The sequence below is a fragment of the Morus notabilis genome, unplaced genomic scaffold (assembly GCF_000414095.1).
Source record: "Morus notabilis unplaced genomic scaffold, ASM41409v2 Scaffold201, whole genome shotgun sequence".
Lineage (NCBI taxonomy): Eukaryota > Viridiplantae > Streptophyta > Magnoliopsida > Rosales > Moraceae > Morus > Morus notabilis.
The window spans coordinates 309578-330852 of NW_010357101.1; the positions used below are offsets into that span (position 1 = coordinate 309578).

Sequence of the window (21275 nt, forward strand, 5' to 3'; positions counted from 1 at the left end):
TTTTTTTTTTCGAAATATACTTGTTGGCTCTAGCCTAAACTCAAAATAATAAGTTAGAATTTTACAAACAAAAAAAAAAGTATGTTTTGAAGTAAAACTAAAACTACTTGCGTACTTTTTCCATAGTTATGCAATTATGGTTTTTTTTTTCTTTTCGACTTTTTTTTATTGTTGTTATCTTATTTATTTGTTTTATTATGATCAAATTGGTAATGGTACTACAATTTTTTTATTAGCTCTATTAATCATTTCCTATTTGAATCTATATTTTATTTTATTTTTTTGCATCAGGTTTAAGTTAAAATTTTAATATTAATTTATGCTGTCGAAATAAAATATTGACTACGAAAATAGCTAGATAGATGATATACACTTGATTAATACAAGGGACACGCATGAACGATTAAGTAACGAAATCGGTGGTGGATGTAGCACCGTGTCCGTGTGTATGTTTACACACGTTTGTCCTTTTGCTTGATTAGGACTTATTATAAAATGGAAATTTCAACCCCAACAATACCAATTATTTTCAATTAAAAACTTGTACTTAATAATAAAAAGAATATTAAATGCAGATTCTATTTCAGATTCTATTTTATATGCTAATTTAATTTTTTAACACGTGTCATTTTCATTTTTTTCTAACAAACAAACGTAATAATAAGTCATTCATGTTACATCTACCTACAAGAATGCCATTCTTTTGTTTTGGTTCTCGAATCTACACATTCTCAGCAGAAGAAGAAGAAGAGTGAAAAAAAAAAATGGTGGAGAGGTTTGCATCTTCGTGAGCCATTGTTGGTGTTGCGATTCTCTTGATGAACATCAATCTCGGCCTAAACTTGGACATATATGCCACATCCTTCTTGTACACGAGTAAAATCAACGCCAATGAAATTCCCCAATAATTCCCCAACATCCTTGTTGGGTATTTCTGTAATGAATCCAAGCTTTTTTTTTTTTTTCCCCTTATGTTGAAATGTGTAAATTCGTTAATTTGGGAGCTAAAACAAAGGAATAACACTCTCGTAATTGTTGGGATTTATTTCTAAATTTGTGTATTGATTGTAATCGGACTTGATTAGCATTATTTGGAGAATGTTTTGCTAGGATGATTGCGTTTGAAAATGTCTATGCAGCTTGTAAGTTTCTTTTGGCAGGTTTCAAAAAATCCAGAAACTTGTTTTAGTTTCTATTTTTCTAAGTAACTATTGATTCAAAGATGGAAAATTGATTTGATTGATTCTTGATTGAGATTTCATAGCTCTATGATCTTCTTATGTCACCTAAGAACGTGTCCAGGTTCGTTTATCAGTTTTAGAAAGATTTCAAAATTAAAGAAAATTGATTCGTCTGGTTTTGAGAAAGTTGACCGTAACAGCTATGTTGCAGTTTTGTTGCAACCAGGATCTGCAACAGATTTGGTTCAACGAATTAATTGAGGATGTGTCAAACTATTCACAGCTTGCTTATTTATTGAAAGTGTCCCTTAAGTCTTTGTACGCCTTTTGATGAGTTTTTGCTGGGTTGTGAGACATAAGTGAGCACTTATATTGAGAGAGATGATTTGAGTATTTTTCGGAAGAAAAACTTAGTTAGAGGGATTCCAATGTTAAAAGTCGAGGGGATCTCGTTGTTCAAGTCCATTGAAAAATTGCAAGTTCATAGGCGTCTTCTTAGGGAGGGAGTCTTGGGTAGATTAAGTCCAATTGAATTGTAAAAGAGTTCTTAGTGGATTGTTCATCATCTGGGCGTGACCCCGCAGAGTAAGGTGTTATCGAACCGCGATACCATTTCTCTCGTGTTCTTTTAATTTATGTTTCTGCATTATTCATATTGTCTTATAAAGTGTTAAAAGACTAAAACCGGTACTAACAGTAATGTTTGAGAAAGTGAGAATAACACGTGTCAAAAATTTAAACTAACATCTGTAATAGAATATGAAATAGAGTATGCATTTAACATATCGGTGTACTCTTTTTTCTTTTTTTAACTTGAAAATGGTATACCTAGAACATGTCAAATATATCATCCGCATTCCTTTTTTTAACTTATATCATGCCCATTCTAATTAATACGACGAATGAACTTAGCCTACGAACTTTCTTTTTGGAATAAAAACGTGACAAAAGTACAAAACTAAAGAACCTTTTGGAAAACAATAAATAAATAATTATTAGACCATGTTGAAAAGGTTATGTTTTCACTCGTACGTAGTTGTCACGCATATACCCGTACAATTATATAGGTCGGTGTTCAATACTATGTATACATTGTGGTTGCAAGTATCACTTAACTCAATCTCCTTTCTTGACAAATTCTCTACCTTTAAGGGTAAAATAATATAAAAATTTGATATCTAGTTACTGATTAGATGATGTGTTGACACACTACTACAGTTAACGAAGTCAGCACAAGCGTTTTTGGGACAACCTTCAATCCTACATTTTGATGTTCAATTTATTATTTGTGCATATTAGCTGTATGTGTAACTTAACGCTAAACTCACACGTGATTTAATCTTAAAGTGTGGAATTCAAATATCAACTTTCAAGTTAACATAAATAAATAAACATAAAAAAGTTGACACTAGTTAGTTGTTAGCTAATGTATTTACATTTTCACTCAATAATTATAATAATATAATTTCTTAATTTTTTTACATACCATTTAATTCCTTTTATAAACTGAATAACTTAAAATTTAAATATCTATTTTTTTTTTAATTTCGGGATGAGAAAATTCAAACTCGTCATTTTTTTAATAGAATCAGGTGTTGAATTGTCGACCTGCAGCAATTAAACTATGTATGCCAAATAATGTATAACAATATGCCGAATATGTTATCATATTGCGAAATATGTAGGCCCGTTTAGTTCGTTAATTCGAATTTTTAATTTGAATTGATATGTGATTTTATGTGAGAGCTTTTTACTGTAGCAAAAAAGTTATATGTGATTATTTTTTAGAGCTTTTTACTGTAATAAAACTCAAATTTTAAACTCAAATCAGTAAAATGAACGGGGCATGCATTTGCATTTGCATAGACACTTGCAATAGAATAGTCACATTCTCTCTTCAGTTAATCCTATTTTCTGCCTTCTTAAGAAGCAAGTTGTTAATGTTAAATGAATTTACCGGCTATAGTAATACTAGATATACCAATAATATTGCCTTGCCATCATATCATGCGCGATGTTAGTTTGACAAAATTCAGTGCTATACTGCATAGTGACTTTTCCTGGTCAAACTCAGCAGCCAACATTATTCTTTTTTTATTTAAGGTAGCAGCAGCCGAACATTATTCTTTTTTATTTAAGGGAGCAGCGGCCAACAATTACGTTGAAAAATAAAATATATTTGTTTCTTTTTAAAAAAGGGTATTATTACGTCCAATAATTTCAACCTACACCCTCCTCTAAAAAAAATAAAAAAAATAAAAAGAAAATCAACCTACAACCGCAATAAGAGCATGTCACACGTTCTTCAGTCAACTAGACTTGTTCAACCAAAAATAGAGAAAACAATAAAAAAAACCAAATGAACGCTTTTATCTATTCTTTTACCATTTTGGCTGTATATATCTCTTTTTTTTTTGTAATTTTTTTTTTTGGGTAACTAACTACAGAATTTACCTAAAATTTAAAACTGTAGAGGCGAAAAACGGCAGCTACCCCCGTGCGGGCACTTCTGCCTGGCTGTGAAAGTGGTTTGTCACTCGTCAACGTGTGGCTATTGGCATGCAATAAAGGGACAAACAAGAAGAAGAAGAGGAGGAGCAGAAATTGACCAGCTAAAATAGTGGTCGTAAAAGGCTATACGTCGTATATGTATATATATATATATAAATAAATAATATAAAGTTGCATGTGTGACAGAAACGTAGACCATACTCAGATAGATAGAGAATGGTAGGTGAGACTAAGAGGAGGAGAATGCTTGGCTTTTGCCTTATATTGAAAGCGAGGTAGAGACTCATTAATTATAACTCATGCCCAATACAATCACAATTCCTAACTAGTTCTTTCTTCTTCTTCCTTTTCTTTTTCCTTCCCACTATAGTCTTAAACCGACCTCCAATTTGGACCCCACCTGCCACATCTACCCCCTCGCCCTTCTTCTGCCCTCAGACGCCACCATTCTAACCCACCTACCACCCCCACCTCTCCTTAATAACTCTCTTTCACATCACCTTCCCTTCCAATTTTCTCGTGCCTTCTCTCTCTCTCTCTCATTTTTTTTTATTGCTTTTTCCTAGACTAGATATAAAGAGATATATATAACAATTATTGCATTTTATCTGTATCGATTGCTATTTCATTCTATCCCAAAATCTCATCTTGTTTGTAAGCCATTTTGAATTGAATTATATTAACCAAAGTTCAAGAGCCAAAAGTGAGAAAATATGATTTCCGTAGCTAACAATTCCTCCATTGAAACCCAACAACAAACTCCGGCGGAGAGAATCTCTCCCAACGACAATTCTAGTACTACAACTGCTAGTCATGTTTTCAAATCCAAATTACCAGACATCACCATCTCCAACAACATCCCTCTCCACGCATACTGCTTCGAGCGCTTGTCGGAGTTCGCGGACAGGCCATGTATCATCTCTGGCTCCACCGGCAAGACCTACACTTACGCCGAAACCCACCTCATCACCCGAAAGATCGCGGCAGGACTCGTTCGTCTCGGTGTCAAGAAAGGAGACGTCTGCATGATCCTCCTCCAGAATTGCCCCGAGTTCGTCTTCTCCTTCATGGCGGCTTCCATGATCGGCGCCGTCGCCACCACCGCCAATCCTTTCTACACCGCAGCCGAGATCTGCAAACAATTCACCCTCGCCAACGCCAAGCTCATCATCACCCAATCCCAATACGTCGACAAGCTCCGCGACGCCCCCGCCGCGGCGGACGACAAGAAGCTCCCGAAAATGGGAGAAGACTTCAAGGTCATCACCGTCGACGACCCGCCGGAGGATTGCCTACACTTCTGGTCACTACTCCTGAAAAGGAATAAAAAGAAAACGGAAACGATCCAAGATCAGTCTGAAGAAGAAGAAGATGATGATGATCAATTATTAGATGCGATAAAAATCAGCGCGGACGATCCAGTGGCACTCCCATTCTCCTCCGGAACCACGGGGCTGCCCAAGGGAGTCATCCTAACTCACAAGAGTCTGATAACGAGCGTGGCTCAGCAAGTCGACGGAGAAAACCCTAACCTCCATCTGACGACACAGGACGTGTTTCTATGCGTTCTGCCGCTGTTCCACATATTCTCGATGAACAGCGTGATGCTAAACTCGCTCCGCTCCGGCGCAGCGGTGCTGCTGATGCATAAGTTCGAGATCGGGGCGTTGCTGGAGCTGGTACAGAAGCACCGGGTATCGATAGCGGCGGTGGTGCCCCCGCTGGTGCTGGCGCTGGCGAAGAACCCGAAGGTGGCGGAATACGATCTCAGCTCCATTCGGATTGTGCTCTCCGGGGCGGCTCCGCTGGGGAAGGAGCTTCAGGACGCGCTCAGGAGCAGAGTTCCTCGGGCAATTCTTGGCCAGGTTTGGATTTCTCTGTTTTTTTTTTTTTTTTTTTTTTTTTAATTTTTTGGGGGGAAAAATGAAGAATTAGTACTATTTGTCCTGAATTGAACTTTCCAACGTTTAAGGAGAGAAAAGATTCAAACGAAAAGGTTTTAGTTTTTTTTACGAAGTTTACGGAAAAGAAAAAAGAGAAAAGAAGAGGAGAAAAAGAGAAAAAAAAAAAAAAAAAAAAAAAAAAAAAAGAAAAAAAAAAAAAAAAAAAAAAAAAAAAAAAAAAAAAAAAGAGGAGAAAAAGAGAAAACAGTATATACGTCGTGTGTGACGTCAATAAACAATAATAATGAAATGAATGGAATAGTTTTTTGGCATTTCAATGAATTATCTTATATGTAAATTGGGGGATAATAAACAATAATAACTCCTTTTTAACTTTTTAAAACTTTTGGCATGAAGGTCATTTTAATTTATTTTTTGTTTTCAACTTTCTAAAAAATTCCATTGACGGTGAATATGATGAGATTGAGGCAGTATTATTAACATGGGGGGGGTTTGTGATTGACACAGGGTTATGGAATGACTGAGGCAGGACCAGTGATATCAATGTCGTTGTCGTTTGCAAAGCAGCCATTTCCACCCAAGTTAGGCTCATGTGGTTGTGTGGTTAGGAATGCAGAGCTCAAGGTTATTGACCCTGAAACTGGCTCTTCTCTTGGCTACAACCAGCCTGGAGAGATTTGCATTCGAGGATCCCAAATTATGAAAGGTTTACTTACTACGCCTTCATTATTGATTTTCTTTTATTTATTTATTTTTTTAAGTTTCTAACATAATAATATATTGTTGAAATTATCAACGCATGAGTCCTTGAATAATGTTAGGACACAACTTTTATTTTACTTTTTTTTAACATGTTTTTTTCTATATCAATGATATTAGGACACAACTGTTATTTTATTTGGACGCAAAAGGTATCATAAAAATATATTGAAATTATCAACGCATATGTCGTGGTTCACTTTTGAATAATATAACTTCTATTTTATTTTATTTTTTTAATACCACTTGACTTAGCATATGAATTGTTATTTTTCCACCCAACATGTTTGCACATCTAGTATTTTGTAGTAAGGATCATAATAAGTAAAAGATTGAGGCACTATTAACATGGCTTTGTGATGAAGATAACAAAAAGATTACCAATGTAAAGATAACAACTTATTTATCGCACGTTAGTTTAAAAAGATTGGGAATTAGGATATATATATACCAATATTACTACCATTTTCTTATCGAATGTACATGTGTAGTGATTCATCATCAAATGTTAAATAACAGTTTTTTAATGTGTTCGACTCTCGATTTTATAAACAGGGTATTTGAACGATGACAAGGCCACGGCGGGCACCATAGATGTTGAGGGCTGGCTTCATACCGGTGACATAGGTTACGTTGACGATGATCAAGAAATTTTCATTGTTGATAGAGTTAAGGAGCTTATCAAATTCAAAGGTTTTCAGGTACAACATATGTTCTCTCAACCAATGAACCACATTGTTGAAATTTATAAAAAAGATGTTTAGGCCAAAATTTAAGATTCAGAGAGAAATCAGACAACATATGAAAAAAAAAAAAAAAAAAAAAAAAAAAAAAACCATTCCTTTTTTTTCCCCCAAAAAAATCTGTAAAAAAAAAAAAAAAAAAAGTCCATTCCATTGTTTCTCCATCAACTAATTCGTAAGATAAACTAATTTAACATGGTGTGTATACTAATAAAACAAAATTCATACACGGTTTTTCCAGTTTAATAACACATTAATATTTTCTTTTTAAATAATACATTAATTTTGGTTTGAAATTCATTCAGGTACCACCAGCTGAGCTTGAGTCTCTTCTTGTAAGCCATCCTTCAATAGCAGACGCAGCTGTAGTCCCGTAAGTAACTACCTTATAAATACATACATACATACATATATACATATAAATTATATTCAATCTTAATATTAATTAGTTTTTTAAATGCAAGATCTAAAACCTAATTACACGACTGTTACTAATAAAAACAGGCAAAAAGACGACGCCGCCGGCGAAGTTCCCGTAGCGTTTGTCGTTCGATCTAACAGCGGTCTTACAGAAGAGGCTGTAAAAGAATTCATAGCAAAACAGGTAATTATGCAAGATCCAAATTGGCTTGTATCTTGTACAAAAGGCCAAAAACCAATATTAATAGTTTTCAATAACTCTTTTTTTTTTTAAATTATTTTTATCTAGGTGGTGTTTTACAAGAAATTACACAAGGTGTACTTCGTCCATGCAATTCCAAAGTCCCCATCTGGAAAGATCCTAAGAAAGGATCTAAGAGCCAGGCTTGCTACAGCTTCCCCTTTGAGCTAAGAACATTATTTATTTGGACTTGGGTTTGATTGTGTTGTGGGAAAAAAAAAAGGACATTAATTTTGATGTTCAATCAGTAAAGTCATAAAATTTGTATTCAGAGAGTCACAAATAATTAATTTGACGCGAATGTGGTTATTCGAAGATCAAATCTTTTTTGTTATTAACTAATAAATAATGATTTTATTGAAAATATTGTAATTCTTTACGTGGCTATTATAACTAAAGAAAGAATGTTATTTTCCAGGTATAATCGTGAGATTTCATGACTATAGTTAATAGTTTGATTATATATGAAGTTTCATACAGGAAGGATATACTTTAATCTATTAATTCACAATGGTTAAATAAATTGGACACAACTCAAAATGAAGTGCTAATTTTAAATTTTACCCTTAAAACTAGACATTATTTCACTTTACCCTCTGCATCTTAAAATGGTACACAACTTCTGCTCCCCCCAAGTGCATCATAAAATACAGCTTTCATACTTTCCGAAAATTGAACACAAGAAAATCTATATCCACTCCATTTCCATTAAAAGCTGCTCTTTTTCTACGAATTTAGATTAGATTCACCCGTTTGGTATTCAGGGAAAAGTAATAAAGTTGTTGTTTTTCTAGGAAATTAGTTTTTTAACGTGCTTCGTACATATTGTCGTATTGCAGACACCTGACCAATTTATTATTTATTAACTAATAAGAAGAGATTTTCTCCGGTGTTTTCTATTTTTCAGCCGTCAAATCTGTATCAGAATATGTCTATTCTGCACATTTTTTTAATCTAATTGTAATTTTGACCATATCTAACAGTTGAAAAAATAGAAAACACTAGTGTTCCTAAAATGGAGGGAACACCGGAGAAACTCCCTAACAAGAAATTCATTTACACAATCATTTAAGAATTTTTAAATTTATTTTGAGGGAGTTTCTCTAGTGTTTCTCCTTTTCTAGAGCACCGGCGTTCCTTGTTTTTTCATTTGTTAGATCTAGTCAAAATCACACCAGATTGAAAAAGTATGCAGAACAGATAGATTCTGATACAAATCTGACGGTTGAAAAGCAGAAAATACCAGTGTTCTTAAAAATGAGATAACACCATAGAAAGGACAATAAAAAAATAAAATAGGAACACATGTGTGAAAAATTTACCTTCACAGGAGTAAAGTGAAATAAAATATATTAAAAAACACAAAAAATTAAAAAAAAATAAAGATAAAAAAGAAAAAAAAAAGATAAGATGAAGGGTTGCCATGTGACATCCCATAAAAGAACTTTGGCTCTTTTATGTTTGTTACTAGTTTTAAGAATATGCACACGTATTACCGTGTTGGTAATACTTTAAGAGTTTATTATTTACATGATAATGAGAAATTCATTTATACAACTATTTAAAGATTTTTGAATTTAAATTTAAAATAAGTTTTTTGAGATTTTAGTTGTAACAATACTTGCTTTTATTAGTACAGCATAGGAAGGACGGGGGGCACGGGACCCACTCGTAATAACAGGGAGATGGCGGATTGCCAACGGAATTTAAAAACATGCTTTTGGGAAATTCAAAAAGAACTCCTGAGTTTGTCTAATATATTTTTTTTAATAATTCAAAAAGTATCACTTGTAGTTATATTTTTATGCATCGTTCACTTCACAGATTCGAGTTTTCAATTCGAGTTGAGATGTGACATTTTTTTAGAGCTTTTTACTGTAACAAAAAAAGTTAGATGTGACATTTTCTGAGAGTTTTTTACTGTAAAAATCTAAAACTGAAAACTCGAATCGGTGAAATAAACGAGGCCGACTATCACAAAAGTATCTCTCACATTTTTCTCAAGAGTAAAAATTAACCCCACAACTGATTAAAATTTTTTAAATGCCAAAATCAATCTCAATAACTACTATTTAAATATTACTTTAGCCACTAATTATGTAAAATTTGTCAAACAAAATTTAAAACTACATAAAATCAAGAAAAAAAGAGCCAATGCGTTTAGATGACTATGAAGCAGGATCTAGTGTGGGATCAAAGTCCAACTAGTCCGACAGTCCAAATTCGACCAGTCATGTGTGAATGGCAAGAGTTGCGAGATCTTGTATGGAGTTGTACTAGTCTGACTTGTTAAGGTTTGGATTTTTTTAGAAAATAGAAATTATGTTATGAAAAACAGTAACTTTGTTCTCTAAGTTTAATTTTTACTTAATAATATTTACAATAAAGTTTAAGTATTTGATTATTAAGGGTATTCACGTCATTTTCAATAATTTGTCCAGTGAAGGAGTTATACTTTACTTCTTTTGAAAAATTATGGATACTTTTGGTATAGTCTAAAAATCTAAAGAAATACTTTTTAGATTATAAAAAATACCAGGGCAAACATTGGATTTAGACAAAACTCGGGGTACCTTTTGGATTTTCTCTGCTTAGAAACATATTTCATCCATTTTAAGATATTGTTCTTTTTATTTTTTATTTTTATAAAATACATGATTTTGATGTCTAAAAATCGTAGTAAATAATAAATTTTTAAAACTAAATTAAGTAAATATAAAATTTTAAAATTATTTAAAATAAATAATAATTTACTGCATAAAGTATTTCTTAAAGTAAAATAAGCAAAAAAAAAAAAAAAAAGTAGAAGAAAAGAAAAAAGCGGGTTTGCTTTAAAAATGATAATAATATGTATATCTTTTGATGTCAGGGGAGTACTTTCACTGGAAGTAAATGAAAATATTAACAGACCAAAAATTTATACCCTCTTTTCACTTCACTAGTGCTTCTCGTAGCTAAATAAAGAAACCAATCAGGCATATTGGAAAAAGGAAGGGAACTTCTTGCCGAAGGAGGCAGTAGGAATGAAGGAGGTGGGAAACTACCACTTCTGGAATGCAAGCTTAGTTTCATAAATCTGTTATCTACATTCTCGCGTGCCTAAACAAACATACTTTATATAATTTATCATATTCATATTTGCCTAATTATTTGTATTTATATTAAATTATACATTATTGAGCAAATGTCATAACGAATTTTAATGACTGTAATTAATCTTTTGATTATATATGAAGCGATCACACAAGAAGAATGTACTTCAATTTATTAGTTCACAATTGGGATAAAGTTAGACACAACTCAAAATGGAGTTAATTTCAAATTTGGCCCTCGAAAATTGGGCGTTATTTCACTTTGCCCTCCACAACCAAAGTGGCACAAAACTTCCATCCATGCCAAGCTTAATAAGTTACAATTTTGGTACTTCAGGAGAGTGAAAGCGAGAAAATCTACCTCCACTAGCCATTGTTGATGGCAACACCACCATTCCAGCATGATATCCAAGCCAAACGTGTCAAATAGATTTTCTCTTGCCACCCATCTCAAGTAATGTTGTGCTTTTATGACCGTTCAATTTTTACTCAGACACGTGATGATGCATTACCAATGGTGATGAATAGCATGCTCTTCTCCTTGTTATTCCTTTCAGTCAGATATGCAGTCGAAAAAAAGTTCCATACAACTGCAGGAGCTTCTTGCCACCAACTCAAATAGCCTAGCACTACAATGCTCCAATTGCTTCTCTACAACTATGGTTTTATAGCAATAGTTGGGCAAATCAAAGAAGGGACACAACTAGCTTGCATTCCCTATATGCTCTTCCCCCTTTTTCGGCTATATAATATCCCCTCCCTATGAAATAATCAAGGAACTTTTAGCTTCGAACCAACCTCAAGATTATCCAAAAACGCGATTCCCAAAATGCCCATCGAGTCCAGAATTCTGGCAGCTTTTTGTTCCTCTCCCGCAGCGTTGTAAAGATGCACAACACAACTCATAATGAATCTGTCTGCCTCTGCAGACTCGCTTATACGTTCGAAAAATTTGATTCCTTCTTCCACATATCCATAGTCCATATAACCTCTCAGCATGTTCCGATAACACGCCAAGTCAGGCTTTAAACCAGCTCCAAGCAGTCTGCTGTAAACCCTTTCTGCTTCCGCCATTACACCTGCTTTTGCAAAAGCAGAGAGTAAGAGGTTAAAATGCACGCAGGAAGCAGTTACACCACTTTTCTGCATGGAATTAACTGTTTCCTCAGCTTCAGAGAACTTCCGAGACTCTGCATAAGCTCGAACTAAGCAAAGGTAAGTGAAAGAGTCGGGCGAGCAACCATCTTTCCGCATAGCTTTGAAAAGTTCCTCTGCTTCTTTATAAAGTCCTCCACTAGCAACTGCATTGATCATAATATTGTAGCTGACCTGCATTTCACAGAAAAGACAAGGTATAAACACTCAGTAACTAATTACTACAAATGTTTCTATGCAAAGATGAAGATGTATCAACCAAAATGCACTAATTACTAAATGCATGTGTGTAAAAGTGCTATTTCAATGGCGCCTAACTAAATCAAGAGAGACCAGTGTCACGTTTGGTTCCATGTTCCATGATGTAGTCAATCAAGTATTCAAATGATGAATGTAAATTTCCATACATCAAAATAAAGCTAGTTAAACATGAATATTGACTAGAATAATAATACAAAATTTCTACTTAGGCCCTTGTTTATCACGATCCCCTCAGTTTTTAAAATTAAATTTGCGTACCATCCCAGGTTTTATTCCTTTCTCGAGCATTTCGGTGAAGAGCAAGGATGCTTCGTGCCTTTTACCTACAAAGTGAATGTGTAACGAAGGAAATCAAGTTGATATCAACAAAACGACTAGGAAGAATAAAAAACTCTATCATGCATAATGAATGGAAGAATACCAGCTTTCCCATAATGGCTGATCAGATTCATATATGCCTTCTCATCCAGAGACAGACCCAAGTCGCGAGCGGTATTAAACATCTCTGTAGCTCTATCGAGCTTTCGGCCTCGCCCATATACACTGCACCACTTGCTAATATTAACTACATTTGTCCTTTTTATTTCATTTTATCGGAAGGAATATTAGTTCCCGTACCTGATCATGGTGTTATATGTCTGAATTGATGGAGTGACACCCTTTGAAAGCATATGCTCATATATACGGGAAGCAAAATGCAATCTGCCTGCAATATGAAACTTGCAATGTTATTGCAAGCTGTAATGATTGCAAAATTTTTCAAAATATGTTAAAGAAGCCATCGGTCCCACCTGCATCCAACATGGCTTTGATGAAGGTATTGTATGCTACAGTGTCAAGCTCCAATTGGTCTTCAAGACTTTTGCGGATGACTATCTCCGCTTCTTTATGTTTGCCTGGTAATGGATTCTTTCTTTATTAGCAATGGTTTCAACTTTCAAATCAACTTACAAAGCCAGTCACAAACAAAGAATTGTAGCTTGTTTTCTAGTTTGTGGATTATTCAAGGGGACGTACCACTATTAGACAAAGAATTCACAACTATGCTCATAGCAACAGCATCCAGACAGTAACCTCTCTCAGCAACTTGTTTGTAGAGTGAGTAGGCCTCCTCTGCTTTACCACATTTGACATATGCATCAAGCATAGATTTACACAATAACTTATTAGTAACAGGCAAATCAGAAAATGCGAGAAAGACTTCTTCTGCTTGTTTCAGATTCTGTTGCTTCCCACACAAACTAATCAAAGAAGCAACTACGGTGTCATCCAGTCTGCAACCTAGCTTGCTCAATTGAATGACAAGAGTTTTAGCTTTAAATGCATCACCTGACAAAGAAAAAAACTGTCACAACCAGATATTGAAGATGTAACTATATCTTTGTCTAGATCAGGTGTACGTAAGTGGGTAATCTGTAAATGGTTTCTTGCCTTCTTTAACAAAGCTAGTAACAAGCCGACTAGCAATTGAGAGACCATCAGAAATCTTGAGCACCTCCGCTAGAACCTTTTCTGTTTCATCGATATTCCCATCGGCCATATACATATGAATCACAAGTTGGAGAGCCGCTATGTCAGGTTGGTCAAAGTTTGTTAATTTGGCTTCAAGTTGCTCGTCTCCCCTGTGTGCGCGTAATGACCGGAATATTGTTTGGACAAACCTATTACTTTTAAACAATTCATTTGTACCCATCTCTCCAATCAGCTGTTCCGCGTCTTTTAGCATTCCCTCTTTGCAGTATACTTTTATAACCATCTTGCAAAGCTCCTCATCAAAGACTACACGATCTTTCCTTATCTGGGCAATAAAATCGTTGGCCTTTTTTATTAAATCTAGTCCTAGATACAAATTGAGCATATCATTGCAGGAACCAGCATCAGGGAGTCCAATCTTGGATAGCGCCTGAAATGTTACTTCAGCGGAACTGACATCTTTTTTCATAACATAACACTGCAACAAAACAATATAAGCAAATCTTGAGAACCAAGTATTTCTGGACTTCATTAGTTCAATAACCTCCAAGGCCTTTTCGAAATCCCCTGAACTGAGATTGACTTGTGCCATTGCTAAATACGTTTTCTCATCCGTAAGAAGACCCAGCTGCTCAGTCTCTTCAAATGCTCTACGTGCGTCCTCGTACAGACGGAGTTTTCCATATATCCTAATAAGCAATCCATAGATAACTTCATCAGCAGCAATTTTATTTTTCTCCATCTCCAAGAAGAGAGAAAGTGCTTTAGAATAATCCTCAGTCTTGTAATACAACGTTAGAAGCGAAGCGCAGGTGTAGTTGCTCGGGATTATTCTCTGAGCCTTCATGTCCTCGTATAGTTTTAGCGCTTGGTCCCACTTACCATTTTTGGTGCTTAAACTGATTAGCTGGCTATATGTTACCTCCTCAGGGACCATCCCAACACTCCTCAACTCATCAAAAACCCTAAGAGCCTCCTCATAACAGCCTTCTCTAACAAGTGAGCCAATAACAACTGTGTAAGTAAAATTGTTAGGCACCACTCTTTGTTCCACCATCTGGCTCCAGACTTCAATGACATTTCCATGGAGTGACTTCTTTTGCAATGAGGACAACATGAAGTTGAAAACTGCAACAGACACTATTATTCCCCTTTCCCGAATAGCGGAATAAAACGAAAGCATGGCTTTGTGACGGCCCCATCTGGCATAACTACAGATCATGGTACCGCAAGCAACTTCATCCGGTTCGCATCCAACTTCAAGCATCTCCAAGAATGTCTCTTCGGCCAGCTTGATCTTCCCAACTTGCCCATATATGCGCAAAAGAATCGTGTACACAATAACACTGGGTCGGTAGCTTAACTGTTTAAGCACAAGTCTATCACTACATAGTATTAATCTCCATTGAAGAATGAACCAAAACAAGAAGCATTCAGATTAAACATTAAAGCTATCAAATCAACCACTAATAATAATTACGATCAGCTCTTTTTCCACTTTGCCATTTAACTTTTAAAAACTCACTTTGTGCCCTGAATTTCGAATTAGTCGCTTTTAACGCTTTGTGTTCGAATTTTTGTTAAAAACTCCCTGTACTTTTATAAAAAATTCTAAGTTCTAAATGGGGCTAATTCAATATTCGGAGTGAAAGCGGGAGTTTTTAAAGTACGAGGCCAGCGTGTGAATGACTAGAATTTAAGACACATTTGAGGATACAAATAATCCTAATAACTAAGGTAACCATATCTCCAAGGATTGAAAAGCCAACTAACATGATTGTCTACAATCATATGAATTTCAGTTGTAGGAAAAATGTTGTAAATTTTATATTTCTCACCTGCAATTTCATCCAGGAGAAGAAGTCCCTGCCCTGCTTCCATCCCTTCTGCTCCTTCAAAACGACACACATCTCCCTAAAGCTGAGCTTCCCAACAAACGACGCCATCACCATTCTCATGTCGTACTCCCCCTCGGCCCTCTGCGAGAGCGCCCTCACGCGCCTGACGGCGGCGACCACGTGGCGGCCGTAGAGGTGGCCGTTGCGGTCGTCGTGGAGGTACTGCACCATCTGCTCGGGGGTCCGCTTGATCCACCTAGGGGTCTGCGCCTGCGGGCCCTGGTTGCGGCGGAGGGCGCCGAGGTACCTGGCCTTGGCCTTTATTATGCGGCGGGCGTTGTCGTCGGAGAGAGGGTTCTTAGGGTTCTTCGACTTCGGCTTCGGCTTGAGAGGGTCGCCGGAGGGAGGAGTCCAGGGGTCCGGCGTCACCGCCGATGAGGAGCGAATTCGGAGTCGGATTCTGGTTTGGGTGGGTATTGGTGTGGTGTTGGGATTGGGAGGAAGAAGTGGTGTGGTGTTGGAGAGGAAGGAGAATTTGAAGGACTCCATTAACAGAGTCAGAGAGAGAACAAGTGAGAGTAGCAGAAAGAAAATGCAAGCAAAGCAGGTGCAGATTTTATTTGTGGAGGGAAGGACGACGGAAAAAACGACAGATAATATTCTTGTTATTTAGGAGTTTTTTTTTTTTTTTTTTTTGGCATTTCTTCTTGTTCAGATAAATGTAAATTTAAAAATTAAAGAAAATTGGGACTTTTTATGATTTACCGCAAGAACAGAAACATGAAATATTCATGATCACACTAATATATTATATGGACGGTGTTTTAATGGTCGGTGATTATTAATAAATATATAAATTGACGTGGTATAATAAGAATTTAATTTTAATGGTTAGTGATTATTAATAAATATAAAAATTAAATGTCGTGGTAAAAAATTATTATAATTTTTTTTTTCATTTATTCAATTTTTTTTAGTTTTTGAAATGACAATACATGCATAAGACGATATGTTGTCTACATGAATTCTAGATATAAAAACGACATGAATTAGATCTCAAGCGACGGTGGTTACTGAAAAAACGTGTTTACTCTTGATTTATGAAAATTACTTATCCTACATTTTAAAGTGTATTAATCTTAATTTTTAACCTTTATTTTTTATTAATACTCTTTACTATATAATTATTTGATTAAAAAGAAATTAATTAAGATTAAGCGGTAAAAATCTTAATTCGTTTTGTCTCCTTTTCCTTCCTTCGCACTCCGAGTCTGTAATTTAGAGAAAATTGTTGATGTAGAAGCCTTCTTATCAAAGCCCACTCCGAGTCTAAGAGTAATTTAGAGAGAAAATTGCTCAAATTACACTTTAAAATACACTTTAGAGTACAGGAGTTAAAATTATACTTTTAAATATACGAGTCTGAAATTTTATTATTACTCTTAATTAATAATATTTTTTTACTAATATTAGTCATTTAACTAAAAAAAAGTAAAAATCTAAATCCATACACTCTAAATCTAAATCTAAATCTAAATGGTATTTATTTTCTTGGAACCTCTCCTCTTTGCATTTTCCCTGTAAGCGTACCTTGTTATATACATACATTGCAAACAAGGGCTCTCCAAGAGATAATCGAAATGAGTGCAGCAGATGATACAGAATACGTTCGAATAAATTTTGTGATTCTATTTATAGTTGGACAAACTTCAAGGGACTAACATTATCACTTCTTTTACTACAAGCTGGAGCTAAAAGGCCAAGTGGGGTAAAAATGAAAAACAAATATTACAATAGCACATGAGGGGCAAGGAGGCAAAGAATCTGCCAGACCTAAAATCGCAAGTCCATAACAATTAAGACCCATCTGCTTGAGACCTAAACCTATATCCATCTAAGGGCAAAACCTAGTGAGAAAAATCAGGAGCGGCCAATTTCACTCTTTCTGGCAAATTACTCTACACAATATACAAAATCTAAAAATTATAGGCCACCATGACAAGATGATCGAGCTTCAAATTTATTAGTGCTCGTGTTTGACGCGTGCTTTCAGTATCCCGGGAAGTGGGGGTGAGGTGGGAGTCCTAATTGGTGTGTTTGACATTGATGGAAGCGGTATCTGTGTTTGATACATGCTCGACATGCTAGAACCTTCACCTCCATCTGCGGAAAAATTGTGAGCCATATCATCAGCCTGGGGCCTTTCGCAGAATTTCATTGCCTTCAGGACGTAATTATCATCATGAAGCTCGAATGGGGTGCTGCAGGAGGATCAAACAAACAAATCGTTAAATTGGCAATGTCATTTCTTCAATAGTTCTAACAGGAGAAAGGCTTAGGCAGTTACAAACAATAGTCTATTCCTAAGTAAGTAACTAATCAGACTCCGTACCACTAGTACTAAAATTATATTTCAAATTCAACTCAAATTCCATATAGCAGTTTCAGCATCCTCAGAATACAGAGGGACAATGGCAATTCGATGTAACAACATGCAAGGAAAAGATAATCTGCTCACAGACTTCCTTACCTATTAAAGTCAAAATGCACCAGCTGCATATCTTCTGATATTTCCACCTCAACAGTTGCATGAGGGCGAGTCTAGAGTATCAAAAGGTCATGGTAAAAGAAAATGAGAGATCAGATAAAGCAACTTGATAAACCATAATGAGTTAAAAAAGACACAATAAACCATTTATCAGCATGGTAATAGACGTACTTGCACAAGAATAAAAGGTAAAGCCACGCCGCCACTGGGGGTGTTTCCAGAGCTATATAATTGCTCGTTCCGTTGTATCAGGTTCTGAAGGCCTATGTACTTGATAAAATAAGATAAAAAGTCAGTATCCATTGAAACTGATCATAGAAGCATGGTCAGAAATATGCTGTGCAAACTATATACTTCACAAATATTAGTGCAAGCAAAGATGCAGCCTTTTCCAAAGTTCCCCAGGGAGGGAGAGAGAGAGAGAGAGAGAGAGAGAGAGAGAGAGAGAGAGAATGAAAAGGTCTCGTACTTGATCTTCAAGTTCTTGCAAATATGCAGTTTTCTTTTCGACCCGATTTCTGAGACTGAGACGCTCTGTCTGCATCAAATATGTTAAAGAGTCAGATAAGCACGTATTCAACCTAAAACCTTCACAAGATCACAATCCAGCGAATCCACTTGATGCACATGCAAAATATACTCAGACCTTCAATTCTTCAATATCATTAAGGCTTGTACGAGGCAGGCCCTTCCATTGTATTTCCTTTTTATCCTTTGATATGATATCCATTGCCATTAGAACATTCAGGGCATCATATACCCTTCGCCGTATGTTTTTCTCATCATATTGTTGCTGTCCAAAAAAGAAAGATCAAGATTAGCAAGTTTCTTTGACCCCTTCTTCCACTCACGAGTCTGTCAACTCTTAGTTACGAGACATAGAATAAAAGAGCACAGAGTAAAATAGATTCATTCGCTTCAATGTCTTAGAGCAAACCTGATCTGGGGTCGTGACACTACTGCCAGGGTCAGCAAACTCTGCTACTAGTTCGTCAGCAACCTGGAAGGTACTTTAAACTCTTAGATAAGGAACATAAAACTACAAAATTATACACAATAGCAATCAGAAGAGAGGAACAACAATCTTTTAAATGTATATACCCAATTAAGGGGGAAAATTTTTTTTTTCTCATTGTTGACAATTTTGCATGACCGTGGAGCTTTTTGGAGAAAACAGAAGAAAGAGTACCAAGCATATATTATAAGTCACATGTGTATGGGATATCCAGTAGCTCAATAAGATTTAAAATTTTAATCACTCTCGTGAAATCTAGTTTAAAACATTCAAATTCAATTTTCCATTTCAGAAAATTTCAGTTTATCAATAGCTAACAAGAAGTATAACCCAACTGAATTCATCAAGTCCGTATAAACCCATAATTCTATTGCTAACCTTATATAAGAACTTTACTTAAAAAATTTATTTGCCATTTGTTATCCAGTAATTATGAAATCACTAAACGGAGAAACACTGCAAGCTTTCAACATTTCAAACAATGAGTTTCCATTAAATTTACAAATTTCTAAGTGTCAAAGTTTTAAGAGCTAACATAACCTAGTCTCAACAATTCCCATTACATAAGCAAAGGGTAGAAATATCAAATACTTTAAGAGTCTTGAGATGTCAGTCCAAATTTTCAACACAAAGAAAGCACAAACTGACGTTACAATACTAAAACTCATACAAAAATTAGTTGCTTTGTAACAGTCATCAAAAGGTTTTTGAAAGAGTCGGTATTCATCCCCCTTAAACATGTTCAAGCTATTAGGGACTGATACCAGTATCTAATACCCGATATTCAACAGCGAATAAATGCAGCTTTCAAACAAAAAATTGATAACAAAGACAAACAATATCTTGCACCATAAAAATCAGAACTTGAATAAGAATGAAAAAATATGATAAATGATTTCAGAAACCACCTGACCTCATTATAAGTGGTCCTTCCCTTGCTTTCTACTTTCTCACACACTGCATTCCACAACAAAGGACCAACATGGAATCAATAATGAAGCCATTAACTACTATAATTCAAGACTGCGCAACTGAAGATCCCACACATGCAAAGCAAACATTAATTAAAGCACATCTCGAACTATTAAAGATCTAAACAAGTAAAAATAAAAAATAGTTATAATGCAAATGCGATGAATTAAACACCTTTCATACTGAATTGGCGAAGCCCTCTTCCGCTCTTATCACCTCCAACAGCACGTTGACCTCTCTTTTTCTTCTTACTACTGTCCAAAACAAGTTCTCATCAGAGACCAATTCAATAAATCTGAGCTTTATTTACCATTCTTGAACCAACAAACAACGCAAAAAAACTATATTGAGAAATACAAGTCTCCATAACAAAGCGCACCATCATGAACAAAAACAATGATGAAACTTGGAAAAACCAATTCCACATGAGTACAATTCGAATCACTAATCACAATTACGAAAATCAACATTAACGGAATTTGATTTCTTATGGTGCCCTAAGCCCCAAACAAAACAACAAGAGCAAGCATTGTGGAAATATAGAGAGACAGAGACAAAGACAATGGCGAACTTGGAAAATCCAGGTAGCCAAAGATCCACAGGAAAAGGAGCATAATTCGGAGCAACAATTACAATTAAAATCAAGTAAGTAAATTCTCATTGCAATTAACATCAAAGGAAAATCATCGTTGTGCCCTAAGCCCCAACCCAGAATCAAGAGCAAGCATTGAGGAAGAAAACAGAGAGAGAGAGAGAGAGAGAGAGGAGAGGGACCCTTGGGAACCGGCATCGTCGGCGTGGATATCGAGATGATTCAATCGAAAAGTGTTGTCGTTGGCGGGAGTGGCCATCGTCTGCTCGCTCCGGCTCGACGGCGACCCAACGCTGCCGCTCATAGACACCGACTGCCCCGACGCCGTCGTCGTCGTGGTAGCGCCGCCCAGCCCCGGGACGTCGTCGCCGTCGTCGTCGACGGCTCGGCTTCCTTGCTGGTGCTGGGTTCGCGTACCCATTATCAATAATCTTTTTTTTTTGGGGACCAGAAAATAAAATAAAAGTTGGTTTGGGAACCGAAAGGGAAAAATTTCGCAGGCAGCCGTTGGAATGAAGAAGGAATTAATTCAGGTTCTGATGATGAGAGTAACGATTTTCTCCTCTTCCT

The 21275-nt window shown here is 35.8% G+C and overlaps 3 protein-coding genes across 4 annotated transcripts; 1 reads left to right on the plus strand and 2 right to left on the minus strand.

Moving 5' to 3' along the window:
* The first annotated feature begins 3962 nt into the window (after positions 1–3962).
* On the plus strand, positions 3963–8081 carry LOC21402620 (4-coumarate--CoA ligase 2). Its single transcript, XM_010089179.2, has 6 exons — positions 3963–5557; positions 6104–6302; positions 6911–7056; positions 7404–7471; positions 7603–7702; positions 7808–8081. The coding sequence occupies exons 1-6, from the start codon at positions 4406–4408 to the stop codon at positions 7928–7930; spliced, it is 1788 nt and encodes a 595-aa protein (XP_010087481.1). The 5' UTR covers positions 3963–4405; the 3' UTR covers positions 7931–8081.
* A 2920-nt stretch (positions 8082–11001) lies between these two features.
* LOC21402621 (pentatricopeptide repeat-containing protein At5g27270) lies at positions 11002–16140 on the minus strand. Its single transcript, XM_024165304.1, has 8 exons — positions 15579–16140; positions 13699–15103; positions 13285–13596; positions 13059–13163; positions 12886–12973; positions 12689–12810; positions 12526–12590; positions 11002–12180 (listed from the first exon to the last, which is right to left on the minus strand). Exons 1-8 carry the CDS (start codon positions 16125–16127, stop codon positions 11623–11625), a joined length of 3204 nt encoding a protein of 1067 aa, XP_024021072.1. The 5' UTR covers positions 16128–16140; the 3' UTR covers positions 11002–11622.
* Positions 16141–17233: 1093 nt separating this feature from the next.
* Positions 17234–21275, minus strand: LOC21402622 (transcription factor-like protein DPB). Of its 2 annotated transcripts, none has more exons than XM_024165457.1 (9): positions 20888–21275; positions 20288–20364; positions 20055–20098; positions 19064–19126; positions 18773–18919; positions 18596–18664; positions 18298–18396; positions 18109–18179; positions 17234–17839 (listed from the first exon to the last, which is right to left on the minus strand). In XM_024165457.1, the coding sequence occupies exons 1-9, from the start codon at positions 21124–21126 to the stop codon at positions 17602–17604; spliced, it is 1047 nt and encodes a 348-aa protein (XP_024021225.1). In that variant the 5' UTR covers positions 21127–21275; the 3' UTR covers positions 17234–17601. The 2 variants fall into 2 exon arrangements, with proteins under 2 accessions (XP_024021225.1, XP_010087483.1); XM_010089181.2 differs by having other exon boundaries at positions 20288–20367.